This window comes from Megascapheus bottae, chromosome 7, assembly GCF_031878675.1.
Source record: "Megascapheus bottae isolate mThoBot1 chromosome 7, mThoBot2.hap1, whole genome shotgun sequence".
Lineage (NCBI taxonomy): Eukaryota > Metazoa > Chordata > Mammalia > Rodentia > Geomyidae > Megascapheus > Megascapheus bottae.
The window spans coordinates 59,852,476-59,868,633 of NC_143515.1; the positions used below are offsets into that span (position 1 = coordinate 59,852,476).

The following is a 16,158-nucleotide window of genomic DNA, read 5'->3' on the forward strand; positions in this document are numbered from 1 at the left end:
GAAAGTTAGTTTAGGAAGGTGTCAGATATACAACCACCAATGAGAGGACAATGGGATATAGATCACACAGTCCACTCCACGGAGCATGAACCAACACTGAAATTATCTGAAGACACACTGTGTTTGAAAACCTGAGCGCAGCCTATACTGCCCACACTGCTGCTCACACTATATGCAGGTGTCCTGAGCTGGCACGGAAGTAGAAGACTTTGACTATGCATTCACTTGGATCCAAGTGGATGGTTAATTGTCAGTCTCTTACCCTTGTCATCAGTGACAAGTGTAGGATGGAAGACTCTCATTCTCCCTGGAATATACATCCCGAGTGCACTGCATCTTTCTTCCAGCATTGCCTCTCCTTTCCCTAATCTTCCTTTGCAGCCCACACTCACCAGCTGACCATCATGGAACACATCACTAAAATCTGCTTCAAACACTTTTCAGCTCTCCGCTAAAGACGTTCTTGCAGCTATCTCTTGTGAGATTACGAATCACTTCACTTAACTTTGTTTCTCTGAGGTGGAAAGGAGGCACGCATTTTTGTCATTAACTATTGGCTATTCCCAACTGTGGCAGGCTTCCATGCTTATGAAGATCCATTTTCTGTAATGTGTATTCCTACTCAGTATCTCAGGGAAATAGGCTTGGGAGAATGTACTTTGACACAACACAGTTTCAACTTTGAGCTCAGGCTCTTTTAGGTGCTATGTCACCATAAGACCCTGAAGATATGATGTGATTATTCTGTGCCTCAAATTAACCACATGTAAAATGGGAATGGTTAAAGTACCCATCTGTCATGTGACTACTGTGTGGAGTAAATGCATATGTATATATATGAAACACCTAGGACAGTGCCTGGAATTCAGAAACAGTCAGCATCCACTTTTTTTTTTCCTTTTTCTTTTTTAATAATACGGGAGGCTTCAGGGTACTGTGGATGAAGCATATCCAATATTCTGGACTTATTTGATCCTTAATATTTAATGGCCCTGGCTAATACCTACTGTCTCACTAAAGGGACCTTCTTGTGCAGTCATGGCTCAAATCTCTAAAGCCATGCCTGTCTTAACAGGTCACAATCTTCAAGCTTACTGTGCCACCTACTTTCAGTTCTTTACATTTCTTCCCTTGCTTGAGCCTTATCCTGATGGTCCTTCTTTGTGAAACAAGCTAAAAACCCAGGAAAACTCATCTGGAATCACCATTGTTCTAATGGCTTTCAACTTCCTGCCCTTTTCTCCTTTCATATCTGGTCTTTCAACTGCAAACTCAAGACATATAAACCTGAGACAATAAATCGAATGTCTACAGAACTGCAGCACCATTAATTTACTGTTGCCTTACATTTCATTTATTCCTAAGACATTAAACTTTTGTGAAGCATGTTAAGATTTTTAACTAATCACTTTAAAAATGGGAAAAATACAATAGTTTCAAAAAATAACTCATGACTCGAAGTCAAACTGAGCCCCCAGGCTGCCAACTACCAGATTCATCCCATCATCCTCTGTGAGGAGGGCTGCCGAAAGGGTATGGGGATGGATGGAGCCAGTCCACCTTTCATCCTAGCAGACCTCTATTCATCCTCAATGACCACTTCTTCCATGATGCTTTCTATAATTTCGAATACAAAGATAAATGACAGACGTGTGTGTGTGTGTGTGTGTGTGTGTGTGTGTGTGTGTATTTAGTTGGGAGCAAATAATCAAGTCACCAGAAGCAGATCACACAATGAGAGGAGGACAGGGGATATTAGTGTGGGGCTCCCGGATCATATGACCAGAGGAATAGGCTAGGGGCTTTGTATACCATTCGCAGCCACAGCTTTGCTCATATGAAATGAGAAAAATCTTAACACATTTTAAACAAGTGATAATCTTGCAATGGGTAGTTTTCTGGGGGGAACAATCCACTCTACTTCAATTGAATTCTAAAGGTAAGTGAATTCTAAAGGTAAGTGTTGTTGTTGTTTGCCAGTCCTAGGGCTTGAACTCAGGGCCTGGACACTGTCCTTGGGCTTTCCTCAAGACTAGTGCTCTACCACTTGAGCCACAGCACCACTTCTGACTTTTTCTGTGTATGTGGTACTGAGGAATTGAACCAAGGGTTTTGTGCATGCTGGGCAAGCACTCTACCAGCTTGGTTAGTACTACTTTAAGCTGCAAAAACACATTAAAAATTGAAAAGTCAATGCCTGCAATAACCTTTCCTCTTTCTCCATTTGGTGAACTATAGCTCATTCCTAAAAAAGCTCAAAAGTCAAATCTGAGTTTCCCAAATAGGAATTAGTATCTTCGTGTTGCAAGCTTTTGTTATATTGCATACGTGCACTTCAACAATGCATGACACTTGAAATCAAAATGACTTCTCCCTGTTTGCTTTCCCAGAGAATATATATTCTTTGACACCCTGACTACATTTTATTCCTGCCAAGTAATCCCAATGCCTACATGACAAACACTGAAAAGTATTTGTTCCCTGAACAAACCAGTCATACTCCAGAATTTCAACACTGGGACTTTTCTACAGTTGTATATATAATGTAATTAAACAGACTTATTTTCCTGTGCTAGGCACCATGGTACATGCATATGTGTTGGATCGTTGGCCTGAAAGGGCTTGCAATGTACAGTAGTCTGCCCTTTGTCATGGCTTAACTTTCCACATTGACCTCTTACTGTGTCTAATTTATAGATTGCTGTTTATTATGTATGCATAGAAAAAAACCATAGCACACACAAGATTTGGTACTATCTGAAGTTCTTACTGAGGTTTTGTGGATTATTTACTAAGGGAAAGTGGGGAATACTGTACTGAATAATCCTAAGATTTTCCCAAGAATTTATGATTCTCTTAACAGGATCAAATTTGGGAAAAAATAATTTATAATGTCCTTCTTTATGTGAACCATGCACAGTACACTGACAAAACCCAAGAGAAATCAAGAGATATGAATTAAACACTTTAGATTTGCCTATTATGCGAAAAGGTATTTTTACAGAATTGTCCATTATTATATTAATGTATTGATATGACAAATGAAGATGGGTGAGGAAAGCTTTCAAGTTCATTATTATCCACAATGGAATTCTTCTTTCCAGTTTCTTTGAACAGTGTTATGGAATTCAGCTACTTTCTGTCAGTCCAAGTCAGAGGGCCAAGTACAAGGTCTTCTGATGTCCATGACAACTCAGACCAAAGTATAAATCACTAAATGATAAGTCCAAAGCCTTAATTGCTTTGGAGACTAAAGTAAATACAAAATAAGACTAGATAGTGGGTCAAATTCATGGGGAAAAACACAAAAAAGAAGGCCTTAGTTCAGGAAGCGCTGGGTTCAACATCTGAAGTGCATTATTGACAAATCAAGCACTCAACTATGGGGAAAAGCACATTTCCAGTGGGCAAGGGTTTTACTTCTAGGAAAGCATATTTTCTTCAGTCTGGGGATTGGTCCAATAATAACATGGAATTCCTACAATTATTTTGTTTTTAAAACATCAGAGTTTAATATAGACTTTGGCTTTTTGTCATGAGTTAACTTGTTCTTTTGGGCCAAAAATTACTGTGACAGAGGGCAGAAGAATAGATGTTCTTTTCTTAGTTGAGAAAGAAGAGCTTCAAATACATTTCCAAATTTTTCCTGCATGTGTTTAAAAACAAAGAAAATGCTACCAAGATAACACATCAAAAATCAAAACCACTTAAAATATGCATATTTTACATGATATATGTTTATCTCCAATAAGCAGCTAAGGAAATTATATTTCAATTAAAGAGAGCAACTACAATAATGAATTAGATAAAACAATCTACAACAAACCAGTCATAATAAATGTAAATAAATAAACTGTTCTTAAAAGATATGGACATCAGTAATTCATTTCGTGACTCAGTTTGGTAAAGTCCTTTGGAAGCTTCATATTCAAGGACACTTTCACTGGTTAGCTTGAACTACAATGTTAAAAGTACATGTGTTTATAACAAAGATTACTCTGATGATGCAAAGACTTTAACACTGTTTCACAGAAGAGAAAAAGAAGCAATGCCTGAGCTCTGAGCATAAACCTAGCCATTCCAAACTACTCTAGCGGGGAGGGGTCTGAATTCACTGTATCTGCCCGCTGGGTTAATGACACTCTATGTTGATGGTCCCTAACTCATCACTCCTACCTCTAACATCCTCCTAAAGACTTCAAACAGCAGAATTACAGGCTGGGACTCCAGAGCTTCTGGAGGAACCCTGCAGAGCTCAACTACCCAAATTTAAGTACTTTAGCAAACACAACACTAAATGATTCCGACTCTTAGTAAGAACTTATACATCAGAAGTGGACAGATGTTACTGAGCAAGGAATAAGAAAATACACTGAGTTCTCAGCAGGAAGGGAATTGAGTAATACAAGAAACTGTAGGGGCCAGGAATTTAGCCTAGTGGTATAGTGCTCCTCTAGCATGGAAGCCCTGGGTACAATTCCTTGGTAACCTAACCACAGAAAAAGCTGCAAGTGGCACTGTAGCTCAAGTGGCAGAGCGCTAGCCTTGAGCAAAAATTGTCCAAATACAGTGTCCAAGGCCCTGAGTTCAAGCCCCACAAAAAAAAAAGATTTGAAATTGCAGGTAAATGGGAAATAAGAAAAACTATGATCTGCTGCTCTCTTTATGTATGTGCTTTTTGAGGTCACTTATTTCTAGTTTCGACATAAAACTGGCAAATTTTAGATAGCATTTTTTAAAATTTAGCTTTCTTTTCTTTCTTTCTCTTTTTCTTTTGGTGGAATTCAAGTCTAATAACTTTCTTTTTCAACATTTTTTTTCCTTAAAGTTAAGTTATACTTGGTGTGTTGACTTCCAGAGGTCAGGAACTTGCCTGCACTGGCATTTATGGGTGATATTTACAATGTGTTGAGATCCTGCAAGTCTAGGCTTTAATTTTACTCATTCCCATACCTCACAACCCAACCCCAATGTTCTGTCTTCTATAATACCCTCAACAGGGATTCATTTAACATATGAACAGATCTGAGTATTTCAAATCTATACCTTGTTTTCACTCACTGTAGCTATGTGGACAGAAAGATTAATTCTGAATTATCTCAAGTGCTTCTGAAGGGAAGGGAGAACCTGCCAAGGATTCCATTCTGATGTCTTCATTTAGAATAAGTGAGCTTTAGGCTGTGAATTCTGGAACTCCAGAAAGCTTCCTTTCGAAATCAACATCTCTTCACAAGAAATGGTGTTCTTCTTGAGAATATAAACCATCAAGGATTGAGACTTCTGAACTAAAGCTGCTAAGGACAAATATCTAAATGTTACTGTTAAAAGAAAGGCACTCTATGACCTTCATCTAGTCAGGGTGCTTAAGTGTAGTAACATTTCCAAGTACATTGAGATTCTCATTCCTCTTTTCATCTTATTTTCCTCCCAGGAGTTAGTGTTCAGAGTTATTTTGGCATGACCGAACGTGATTGTCCTATAAGTGCAGTGTGTGTGTGTGTGCGTGTGTGTGTGTGCGTGCGTGCACGTGCGCCTGTATGATTAAGCATGAAATACAGGAAAAAGGCAGTAAGAATATGAAGGAGGAGCTGAGAGTGACAGGGAAGGCAGACAAATTGTTAGAACCGCAGGGAAAATGATGCAGTGACCATAGATGAGTGTGTGAATATGGTCCTGGATCTAGTGAACAGCCATGCACACTCATGCATAGTGGATGAAGTTCATGCAAGGAGTGTTACACACGACCTCCCACCTGCAGGCTAATAGGAAGAGATATCCACATTCCCTTAGAAAGTCGCAGTCCAGAGTACAGCCTGATCTAGTAGATTTACCATTGGCTGGATATCCTTAGCAGGATACTCCTGCTAACGAAGTAGGCATAACCTACCTACTGATGTAAAAATCTGTATGTAGTTGCAGTCAGGAAGCCATCAACCCAACAGGCAGTCAATTTTACCGGTTATCACCTAGCTTCCACATCCAACCAGTCATTACTACCTTGACTGAAATCATTTGTATTATCTTCACATGGATCTCACAAACCAACCAGCTCTGATTACCTTGACCTAAATCACTAGTCTAACAGTTCCTATATGTACTTCACTTTGCTCTTTCTCATTTCTTAAGAGAATGAAAAAGCTACCATGTTTTTATGACTTTGGAGGAAGGGGGGGCTCTTTTGCTATTATTTTGCTACCCATCTATTAGTCCCAGAATCTCTTATGCTGAACTGTCCAAAAAAAAATCCCCCCTCCCCCACCTCCCCCTAATTTTTAGGTTTGAGAAAATTTAAGAATTTTGAGGTAGAAGTTACTTTTAAGATCATGGGATCACTCCTGGTCTCCTCCTTTCTCAGATAGGATAGCAGACACACATACTCTATCTAACACCATTTTCCTATATACTAATTCTTCAACCAGTTAAAAATGATAAAATGGGGCCAGGAGTTTGTCCTAGTGGTAGAGTACTTGCCTAGCATGCATGAAGACCCAGGTTTGATTCCTTGGTACGACATACGTAGAAAAAGCCAGAAATGGTGTTGTGGATCAAGTGGTAGAGCTCTAGCCTAAAGAACACCCAAGGACAGGCTCAAGCCCTGAGTTCAAGCCCCAGGACTGGCCAAAAAACAAAAGATAAAATAAAAACAACACAAATGAAAATGTTCTGTAAGTTGCAAGGCACACTGTATATTTACCTTTCCTCTCAAATATATCTTTTGCATCAATGTATGACTTCCAGGTTTCTTTACGTATGCCAGCATTTATACATGCACACAACACCACGCACACAGACTCACCAAGAGTCCCAATCTTCCCTTTTGTTTCGGGGCTGTAGCCTTTAGGCCCCATATAAGGCCCAAAGTCACTAATTCTTTCCATCCTCTTCGGAAAGGTAGTTGACATGTCATGGTACCAATAGAAATAGATGCAAAAACCTGACAGGGTACCTGGAACTGTCAACCAGATTGACTAGGGAATTAATAATGGTCAAAAGTGGATCCATATGAACAATTTGTCTCTACAAGAACAAGCTCAGGGGACTAGCCATAGAAGGGCCCAAAATGAAGGATGGCACATTAAGAAAAGGCAGAGATGCTTTATGAAAGAAAAGGAATAATTTGCTCTTAGCAAGGTCAAGAGTAGGAGGGGAAAGTAGTACTTGTCAGGGGTGGAAATGGAAAGTGATTTCAGACACGATAAGAACATCTTGAGTGTGCCACTTATAAGTACTCAGTTCATATCAGAGGAATGAAGAACCATGAATAAGTACAGGTGAAACACATAACTCAAGAGGAAATTCACAAACTAAGTAAGAGGTCAGAAAGAAATAACCAGCTAGGGGAAGAGATGAGTGAAATAGGCATGCTGAAGAGGGCACAGAGGGTCAATGTTTCCTAGCCTTTAAAATATAACCAATTTTATCAGAAAGAGATTGTTATTTCCACTGGCGGCAAATTTTTAGATTTGAAGTTTCAAATATTACATGCGACTCCTTCCACCTAGAATTCTCCAATAATCAACTTTAAATTCTAGTAACCCCAGGTTCTTAGCAAATGTCAGTAATCACAACAGGCTTTTATATATCATTATGTTTTTCTTTATGCCTAAAAATCAAGCTCTTAAAAGAGTGAACATTTCACATTGCTCACACAGAAGAATAAAGTTATGTAGGGTTTTCCCTCTTAAAATACTATCACTATTGCTACATACCAGAATTAATTTCTTCTCTCCTCCTCCCTCCCCTCTCTCCCTCTCCCTCTCTCTCTCTCTTTTTCGGTCAGACCTGGGGCTTAAACTCTGGGTCTGGGCGCTGTCCCTGAGCTCTTCAGCTCAAGGCTACTGCCCTACCCCTTGAGCCACAGGGCCACTTCCCGTTTTCTAGTGTTTAATTGGAGATAAGAGTCTCATGGACTTTAGTGAATTTAGTGTTGGGTTGGCTTTGAATCAAGATCCTCAGATCTCAGTCTCCTGAGTAGCTAGGATTACAGGAGTGAGCCACTTCGCCAGGCTCGATTTCTTATTTTTATTTCCATGATTGTTTGAACTTTTATTCTTATGCAAATATGACTTACCTTTCATCTTCCTTTTTTTTTTTGGCTAGTCCTGGGCTTGGGCTCAGGGCCTGAGCACTGTCCCTGGATTTTCTCAAGTCTAGGGCTCTACCACTTGAGCCACAACACCACTTCTGGCTTTTTGCTACATATGTGGTACCAAGGAATCGAACCCGGGTCTTCATGCATGCTAGGCAAGCACTCTACCACTAGGCCAAACTCCCGGCCCACCTCTCATCTTCCTTAATGAATGGAAACCTACGTAATATGTTAAGCTTGGATAAATAGCTTTAAACCACAATCTGAGCATATTTTGCATTTACCAACTCATTCAATATTAATGCAATGCACAGGAAAAGAAGACATGATTGCTGACCTCTAGAAACATCCTTTAGCTGGTGAGATAAGACCTTAGGACTGTAAGGATTAACAGTGTAAGGAAGTATATAATTAATTGACAATATGGAAAAGGATATGTTAGAAGTTCCCAAGGGGGTGGGATAGGTGTTAGTTGAAGCACAAAGACGGCGTGAATGAAGTGGGATTTAACTGAAGTCCCTCAGGATGAGCAGTATTAGAAAAGGTGGAATGGAGAGGAAAAGACAATTTCTCCTGGGAACACAGAGCACAGTGCTCACTGGAGAGTTTCTGTAGCAATGAGAGGTTCCCAGGCCATTAAAGAAAGGGTCTGGGGGAGAAGTACAAGAGTTTTAAAATGAGATTAGGAATAGAATCACCAATTAATGGCAGGAGGATAACAGAAACAAAATATACTCATTCATATATTTTTCTTAAGATGTAAACATCTTGGTTAAGAGTAGGCTATCGATCAGTTCCTTCCTTCCCTCCTTCCTTCCTTCCCCCTCAGTCCCTCCCTCCCTTCATAAGGTGACCATATTACACCTAGGTAGTAGAAGCTATACATACTCTATGAAGGGCACCTAAGTTGAGGGCTAAAGACTGCAAACACCACAAAGAGAAGAGGCAGCTGCAGATGCAAAAGTCCTGAGTACTAGAAAGCTTGGGGAGGGAGCCTGATCAGACAGGAACAAAGGCTGCATGTATAGCAAGGGCAAGGGACCAATACGGGTCACTGACTATCTGAAATACAGGAAACTAAAGAGCTGTGAGAACCTATAGTTTCTCTGCAAATCATTTACAGTGGAGCTTTGAATGATTTCCTTTTCCATGTTTTCAATTTCGTTATTAGAGGCACATTTACCTTTAAGCATTCTTCAGTTAAATGCCGAAGTCAAAACTACTACTGTTAATCACCATCCTGAGATTTCTCTTTACTTGACTTACGGAATATCGAGGATAAAATGGAAGGCATATAACTCAACCTCCTTTCCATTGTTACATTTCTTTTAAGCGTTAGTGGTAGATGGCCATCTAAATGGAAAGAAATCTATCCAGCACCATGGAGCTCAGTCTTCATCAGAAGGTAGCCATTACCAGTCAGCATTACTAGTTGTGAGATTCGGTAGGTTTATCTACAGCTACTATCCTATGGACCCTGAAGAGGAACTGAACAAATAGCCTATCCCTTCTCCTATATATAGATGTGCTAAATCACTCCTATAATAATGAGTTGATAGTTGTTCCTTTTCCTCACTCATGGACTACTTACTTATTAACTGGCTTAGCTTTGATTAATTAGATTCGCTAATACAATTTACCACCTCTTTTCTTTCTTTTTTCTTCTTCCTTTTTTTAAAAAATGAAGACCTTGAAGGTGCATCTGTTACCCTCAGCAATGCTCCATTTTTCTCCTCCACAGATTAGTGATGCCTTATTTATATGTGCACAATATTTTACCCCTTTCCAAGCATCTTCCCATAAATTATCCTACTCTAAGATAGTAAGAAGGCTACTGGCACCACCTTAGCACATTATCTTCACAACAACTTTGCATGGGCTCTATGATAGAGTATAAAGGACATGTTTGAGAGAATCCTAGGTTTCTGACAGAACAAAAGACTAATCCACAAAAGGCCTAAGGTCTCTCAATAAAAAAAAAGGAAAAAAAAGTTAATTGTCAGAACAAACTCTCAATGTCTACTTTAATTACAGACATAAAACCCCTGAAACTTATTGTGATGGTTAATCTTGATTGTCAACTTGATTAAACTGAGATGCCTAGGAGATTAGTAAAGCACACCTCTGGGTGTGCCTCTGAGGGGCATTTCTAGAGAAGATTAACAAGGAGACTAAGTAATTCTGGCTTCCTCGTCTCTTACTTCTGGCCACTGTGAGGCTGCGGCTCTGCCCTGCCCTGGCTCTCCCCCCAATGGTGGACATAATATCTCTGAAACCAAGAGCCAAAATAAATCCTATCACCCTTACATTATTCCACTCAGGTATTTTATCACAGCAATCAAAGTATGAGTAACACATTTACTTTAGCTATGGACCACGTGTATAGCCAGATTATCAAAACATTTCTATCATCATAACTACTCAAGGGACAAAGCCAGAAGGGCCTGGCTTTAGGACTGGGACTGGAGAAGAGGTTAGAAATGAAGTTAAGGAAGACTGAGTTTTAGCTGGGTATCAAATGTAAAACAAAAAAGAAATAAAGATGACTTTATCACAGAGGTAACAGAGTGACTTACAGAAGTAGAGGGGAAGTCATGGAAGAGAAGAGGACAGGAGCAGTGAATGGGGGAGCAGACTGCAAGCTACACTTCTAAACTAGTGTACCCTAAAGTAAAGTACTAAGGATCAGCTTCATGGTCATATTTTTGCAAGCTATCAAGGACAAAACCTAGTGGAGCTCACTGAAATGTTACCCGCTTTACTCTCACCAAGCCAGAAAGAGGTATGTATGTCACTTCTGAAAATGTTATAAAAATTCAGGTACTTTTTTGCCTTGGTAAGAAATGGATCTGGGCAGATGTGTGATTCTAAATGTTGAGGGTTCCTGGAGAGTAGCTCTATGAATGTGTGTAATGTTTCACCACACACCGGACATACTGTTTAAGCACCTGGAAGATTTACTGCAGAGGATCAAATGACACGTGCACTAGTGATAGACACATCCCTGCCTCCCTAGCTGTGTACAAGGGGCAGCTTTGTCTGTCTTGTTCCCAGCCTTCAAAAGTATACAAGCACCCTTACAGGAATACTTGAAGAATTAATGACTTCACCTGATGACACCTGGCTTTGATCTAAGGAAACAACATATGTAAATACCAAGTAATGGTAACAGTTCAGTGATTTCACCAGAGAAACAGGAAAAGCATTAGGTTTCCCAGGGACAAACCAGCAGCCTGCATTATACTTTACTCAGATGAAGCTAATAGGCAAGACAGAGAAGAAATGCGATGAAGCGATGACAAACCGACCTTGCTGGCAGAGTGCAGCAGCCATCCGCTGTGAGCCGTACTTGGGTTTCGTAGCTGTCCAGGGGGCACACGGCCTGCTGGACAGGGGGGCACTCCACAGTGCTGCAGTCCACACTGAAAACTGAAAGGGGCAAACAGAGAGGCACTGTTTACTGTGACATGTACTTGCATCTCGAGTCCCCCAATGAAATACTGACTCCTGATGACTTCCTAAAGCTTCCTAGCTTTCCAGAAACTCCGTCCAGAGGCATTTTTATGTCCCCCAGTGCTATAGAACTGTTAACTCGTCCCCAGTTTTCTGTGCAAGAGGCAGGGACTAGACACAGAAGAGTTAGGATAAAGATGGAATTAGACCAACAATGGTTACATGGACGGTAACAAGTGGCCAGAGGCATTCCTGATAGAGCAGTTTCAGAGGGACAGGGGATTGCTTTGCTTGAAGCATTTGCCTAGCAGTAAAAAAATAAAGTGACAATAAAAACTTGAGAATGGTGACCAATTGTTAGAAACTTGTAAAGAGGAATTAACTAAGACCCAGACCACATTAGAAATGCTGCCACAAGAGCAAGGATGTTAGAAATAATATAAAGCAAGAAACGGCTGAGACACAACAACAAATCCTATATTGGCAAAGAAGGTGAGTAAACAAAGATAACTTAGCGCGTGCTACGAAGTAAAGGGATGCTGGAGAACTTACAAAGACTTGGGCCAAGTATTTCCTTATTATACTGCTGACATGGTGAGGTGTATTTCTTATCTAAAACTAGTTTTGCTTTGTTTTGGTTTTATATATGGCTGCTTTTTAAATGCAGTACTTTCAAGTAACAGATACACCTGCAAATGCAGGCACAGGCCATCTCTAGAGGAACAAAGCAGGTGGCTGCAGTACCATAAAGTTTAATCCATCCTCCCCTGCAAGCCAACTAGGAAGGAAAAAAGAAAGAACAAAGAGAAAAAGACATGTTTTGCCTGAAGGCACTCAAGTACTAGGGAATTAGCCCTTTAATTCTCTAATAAGAAAGCCTGAAGTTGGCTATCAGCCTGAAGAAAGAAGAGGCCAAGGAGCCAGAGGAGCTCTGCTACCTTCCGATGCAAAGGGGTGAGGCTGCTGAGACAGAGCTCACGCGTACCTGGTTTGCACTCATAGAGGTCACAGCACTCTCCCGGCTTGCCTGAGGCTTTTGACACTAGAATGTTCAGGTATCCTGGCTGGCAGACTTTGCGAAGACAGCCTGCAGGGTCACACACGCAGCGGCTGGGTAAGGGGCAGCATTCCCCAGGAGGAGCATAGCCCTCGATCAGAACGGAATCTTCAGGACAGCGTGGAGAGAACTGGACTTCACAGCGGGCCTTGGAGCAATCTGGCTTCTCTTCTACATGGGAGAAAAAGAATTTAGCTCATGCCCAGGGCAATGTGGGCACTGTCCTCAGAAGCACAGGTGACCCTGAGGGTCTACCTACTCACTAACAACGACGAGGGTAGAGGAAGAAATCCAGTGAAAACTTTCAGACTCAGTGCAATCATCAAAACCTCTCTGAATGATGAGCCTCCACTTCCCTTTTTCTCCACTGTCCTACTCACTCACGTTTAACACACAGTCTAGGGCCACGCCCAAAGTCAAGAGAAGCAAAGAGAAAATCCATGCATTGTATAAAGAATCTGAAAAAATCTGACTGAGGCATGGATGGACACATTGCTGAATTCAAGAGTTTTAAGGACTGTTCTTTGGAAATAGTACATATTTAAATAGAGAGATACCAATAAATCCTGGCAACTGTAGGGACTAGAGACTGCTTGGCAGTAAACATGGAGGAAGGCTGCCTCCAGACTTTTGAGTTTCAATGAGATGAATTTAGGACCGTGTAATTCCAAAGCTGAATTCACATACAGTTCCCTTCAAACAAGGTGTATACTTCTAGCAGAGACTCACTGAATGTAACCCATCATCCTTTCTCCGCTATTCTATGCTGAGACACCTTAATTTTAAAATAAGGATGGGAAAAATAAAGATGGATATCTGATTTTAGGGTTGGGTAGCTTCTCCAATTCCAGTCTTCAACTTAGTTCTCAGTATATACTTTTTTTTTTAAAGAAAACTATAAAAACCTAATGGCCTTGAAGAAAAGATCTGAAATAAAACATTACTGTATATCATGATCTTTGAGGTGGGAAGTTCACGTCCATTAGGTAAAAACAATGTCACATAGGGCTGGGGCACTTGTCTTTCCTAAAGTCCAGAGACAGAATCACAAGGTAGGAATAGAGCCAAGATGTCACATAGCTTAGTTTTCTAAATTTGTAGATAAGGAACTTCAGGCAAAGGTTTAAGGAATCTAAGTTCCATGATAAAATTATATCCAGAATTGAGGCCCTGTGCCTTAATTAACCTGTGCCTCCCTTCCTCTTCCTGTTTTAGGAGTACTGGGGTGTGAATTTGGTGCCTCAAGCCATAATTCAGCCCCTTTGCTGTCAGTTTTTGCAGATAATCTGATATTTTTGTCTCTGCCAGCTTCAGAATAAGATCCTCTTACCTCAGTGTGCACCTGCAGGCATGGCTTGGTTTTGAGACTGGATATTGCTACCGCTTTTTGCCAGGGATATCCTTGCAATGTGATTCTAACTCTGCTTGGGCTGACCTTGAATCCAGATCCTCCTTTCTTTTCTACATAAGTAGATGGGATTTCAGGCGCGTTGCCACATATAGTTAGCCCTCTCTTGATGATACCACTTGAATAAATCTCTTGAATAAATCTAAGCATGATCCTTTCTTCTTCCATTTCCTTTTTCTTCTCTCCCCCACCTTTCCCCTCCCCCCCCCCCCCCCCCCCCGTGTGGGGCTTGAACTCTGGGCCTGGGCACTCTCCCTGAGCTCTTCAGCTCAAGGCTACCCTTGAGCCACAGTGCCACTTCCAGTTTTCTGGTGGTTGATTGGAGATAAGCATCTCATAGATTTCTATACTCAGGCTGGCTTTGAACCCTGATCCTCAGATGTCGGCCTCCTGAGCAGCTAGGATTACAGGCATGAACCACCTGCGCCCAGCTCCTCCAGTCTTTTTCTAACTCAGTTGTATTTTTCACTGGCTTTTTTTAACCAGTCCCAGGTCTTGAACTCAGGGCCTAAGCACTGTCCTTGGGCTTTCCTCAAGGCTACAGCTCTATCACTTGAGCCACAGCACCACTTCTAGCTTTTCTTTGTTTGTGGTACCGAGGAAATGAACCTTGGTCTTTGTGCATGCCAGGCAAACACTCTACCAGTAGGCTAAATTCCCAGCCTCTGGCTATCTTCTTAGTATAACTATTTCTTGCCTAATTGAAACATACTAATCTGGGGTCATTCACCCTTTACAGTTCTATGAAGCTCATTCAGAAACATTTATTGAGCATTTGTTATTTCATCACCTCGGAACAGATCAGTAAAGAGAGAAACCAAAATCCCTGCACTCATACAGTTTAAAGAAGTAATAAGAAAATAAATTATATAGAACAAAAGGTGAGGTGCACTTGGGAAGATGGGGGCAGAAAAGAGTAAGAGGGAGCTACAGCTCTTGTATAAATGGGCAGTTACAGTTAGGAGAGAATGAGCATTATGGAGGAGCTGAGGAGACTTCAAGGAGGGAGAAGGTGAGCCACAAAACAAGTGAGAAGGTCTTTCCAGCAGAGGAAGAGCTAGATCATGTTTGTGTGCCAGGCCAGTGTGGATGGATGGAGCTGAGCCAGTGAAAGATTAGATGGAAAAAGGTTAGATGAACATCAAGGGGATGTGATCCCATTAGGGATCCCAGACCATTTTAAGTTAGATCTTTGGTTATATAAGAGGGAGAGGAATGTTTCAAGAACAGGTACACTCTTAGAATCATAGGACATTCTGGGAGAGGTAAGATAGGTGGGAGATCAGAAAAGCCTTTGGAGAGAAAACTAAGAAAAAAAATTCAGATGAATATACTATTTACCATAGCTGGGCAGTGGATATGTTGGAGACAGAGATGAGTCTGGATTCTAATGGTCATGTGACTTGTCTTCTTCCATTTATTTGATTTTTGGACAGAATAGTACCTCAGTGCCTCTAGCCTCTCTTCTAGCCACTGTCAATGAGTCAATATCCAATAAGCAACTTAAAACAAAGTGGAAGGTAAGACAGACTCCATCCTATGAGCAAACTTCATTAATACAGGTGCTAAGGTCACCCCCACAAGGTGAGTTATTCTTTGCTCCAATTTTATGGATTATGAAAATAAAGTTGAGACAGGTCAAGGTAATTGCTTGAGATCACACAGCCAATAAATGATGTGATGGTCCAGCAAATTCCATTTATACTCCTCTGTGCTAACATGCCTCCTGTCCTAGCCATTCACAAGTGCTGATGATATTCAATCAAGGCCTTATCTTTCTTTCCCTCTTAGTTCATTTCTCCACAATCGGCTGCTTTCCTGACCAGACTATGGTTTCTGTTAAAGTTATCTAACTTAGCCAGACTCCTTCTCTCTCTTATCTAACCTTTTCCCACTGAGAGCCCCCTGGTACCCTTGGAGCACAGCTTTCATTCTACTTTGCCTGAGCTCAGTTACTTCTAGTCTTAAGAGAATCCAGCTATTTCGTATTACAACGCCAACGAACTACCTTAAGAAGAGGACATGAGGAAGAAAAATTCTATTCTGAGACTCCCATTGATATGGGGTAGAACAAATCAAGGAGCTGAGAAGGCAAGCTTGACTATGGGGATTATATTAGTTGGACTATAGTTGGACTAAGCAGACAGCTTA

The 16,158-nt window shown here is 40.9% G+C and overlaps 1 protein-coding gene across 4 annotated transcripts in view; it reads right to left on the bottom strand.

The window, feature by feature from the left end:
• Crim1 (cysteine rich transmembrane BMP regulator 1) overlaps window positions 1-16,158 on the bottom strand; it is a 177,847-nt gene that overhangs the window by 82,980 nt on the left and 78,709 nt on the right. For 2 of the 4 annotated variants that reach the window (XM_090337161.1, XM_090337159.1), the window contains exons 3-4: window positions 12,528-12,770; window positions 11,398-11,518 (exon numbers count right to left, since the gene is read on the bottom strand). The exons of 1 other annotated variant lie outside the window; for it this stretch is intronic. In XM_090337161.1, coding sequence (XP_090193287.1) covers window positions 11,398-11,518; window positions 12,528-12,770 — 364 coding nt within the window. The remainder of the gene's footprint in view (window positions 1-11,397; window positions 11,519-12,527; window positions 12,771-16,158) is intronic. One more of the 4 variants, XM_090337160.1, reaches the window with a different exon arrangement.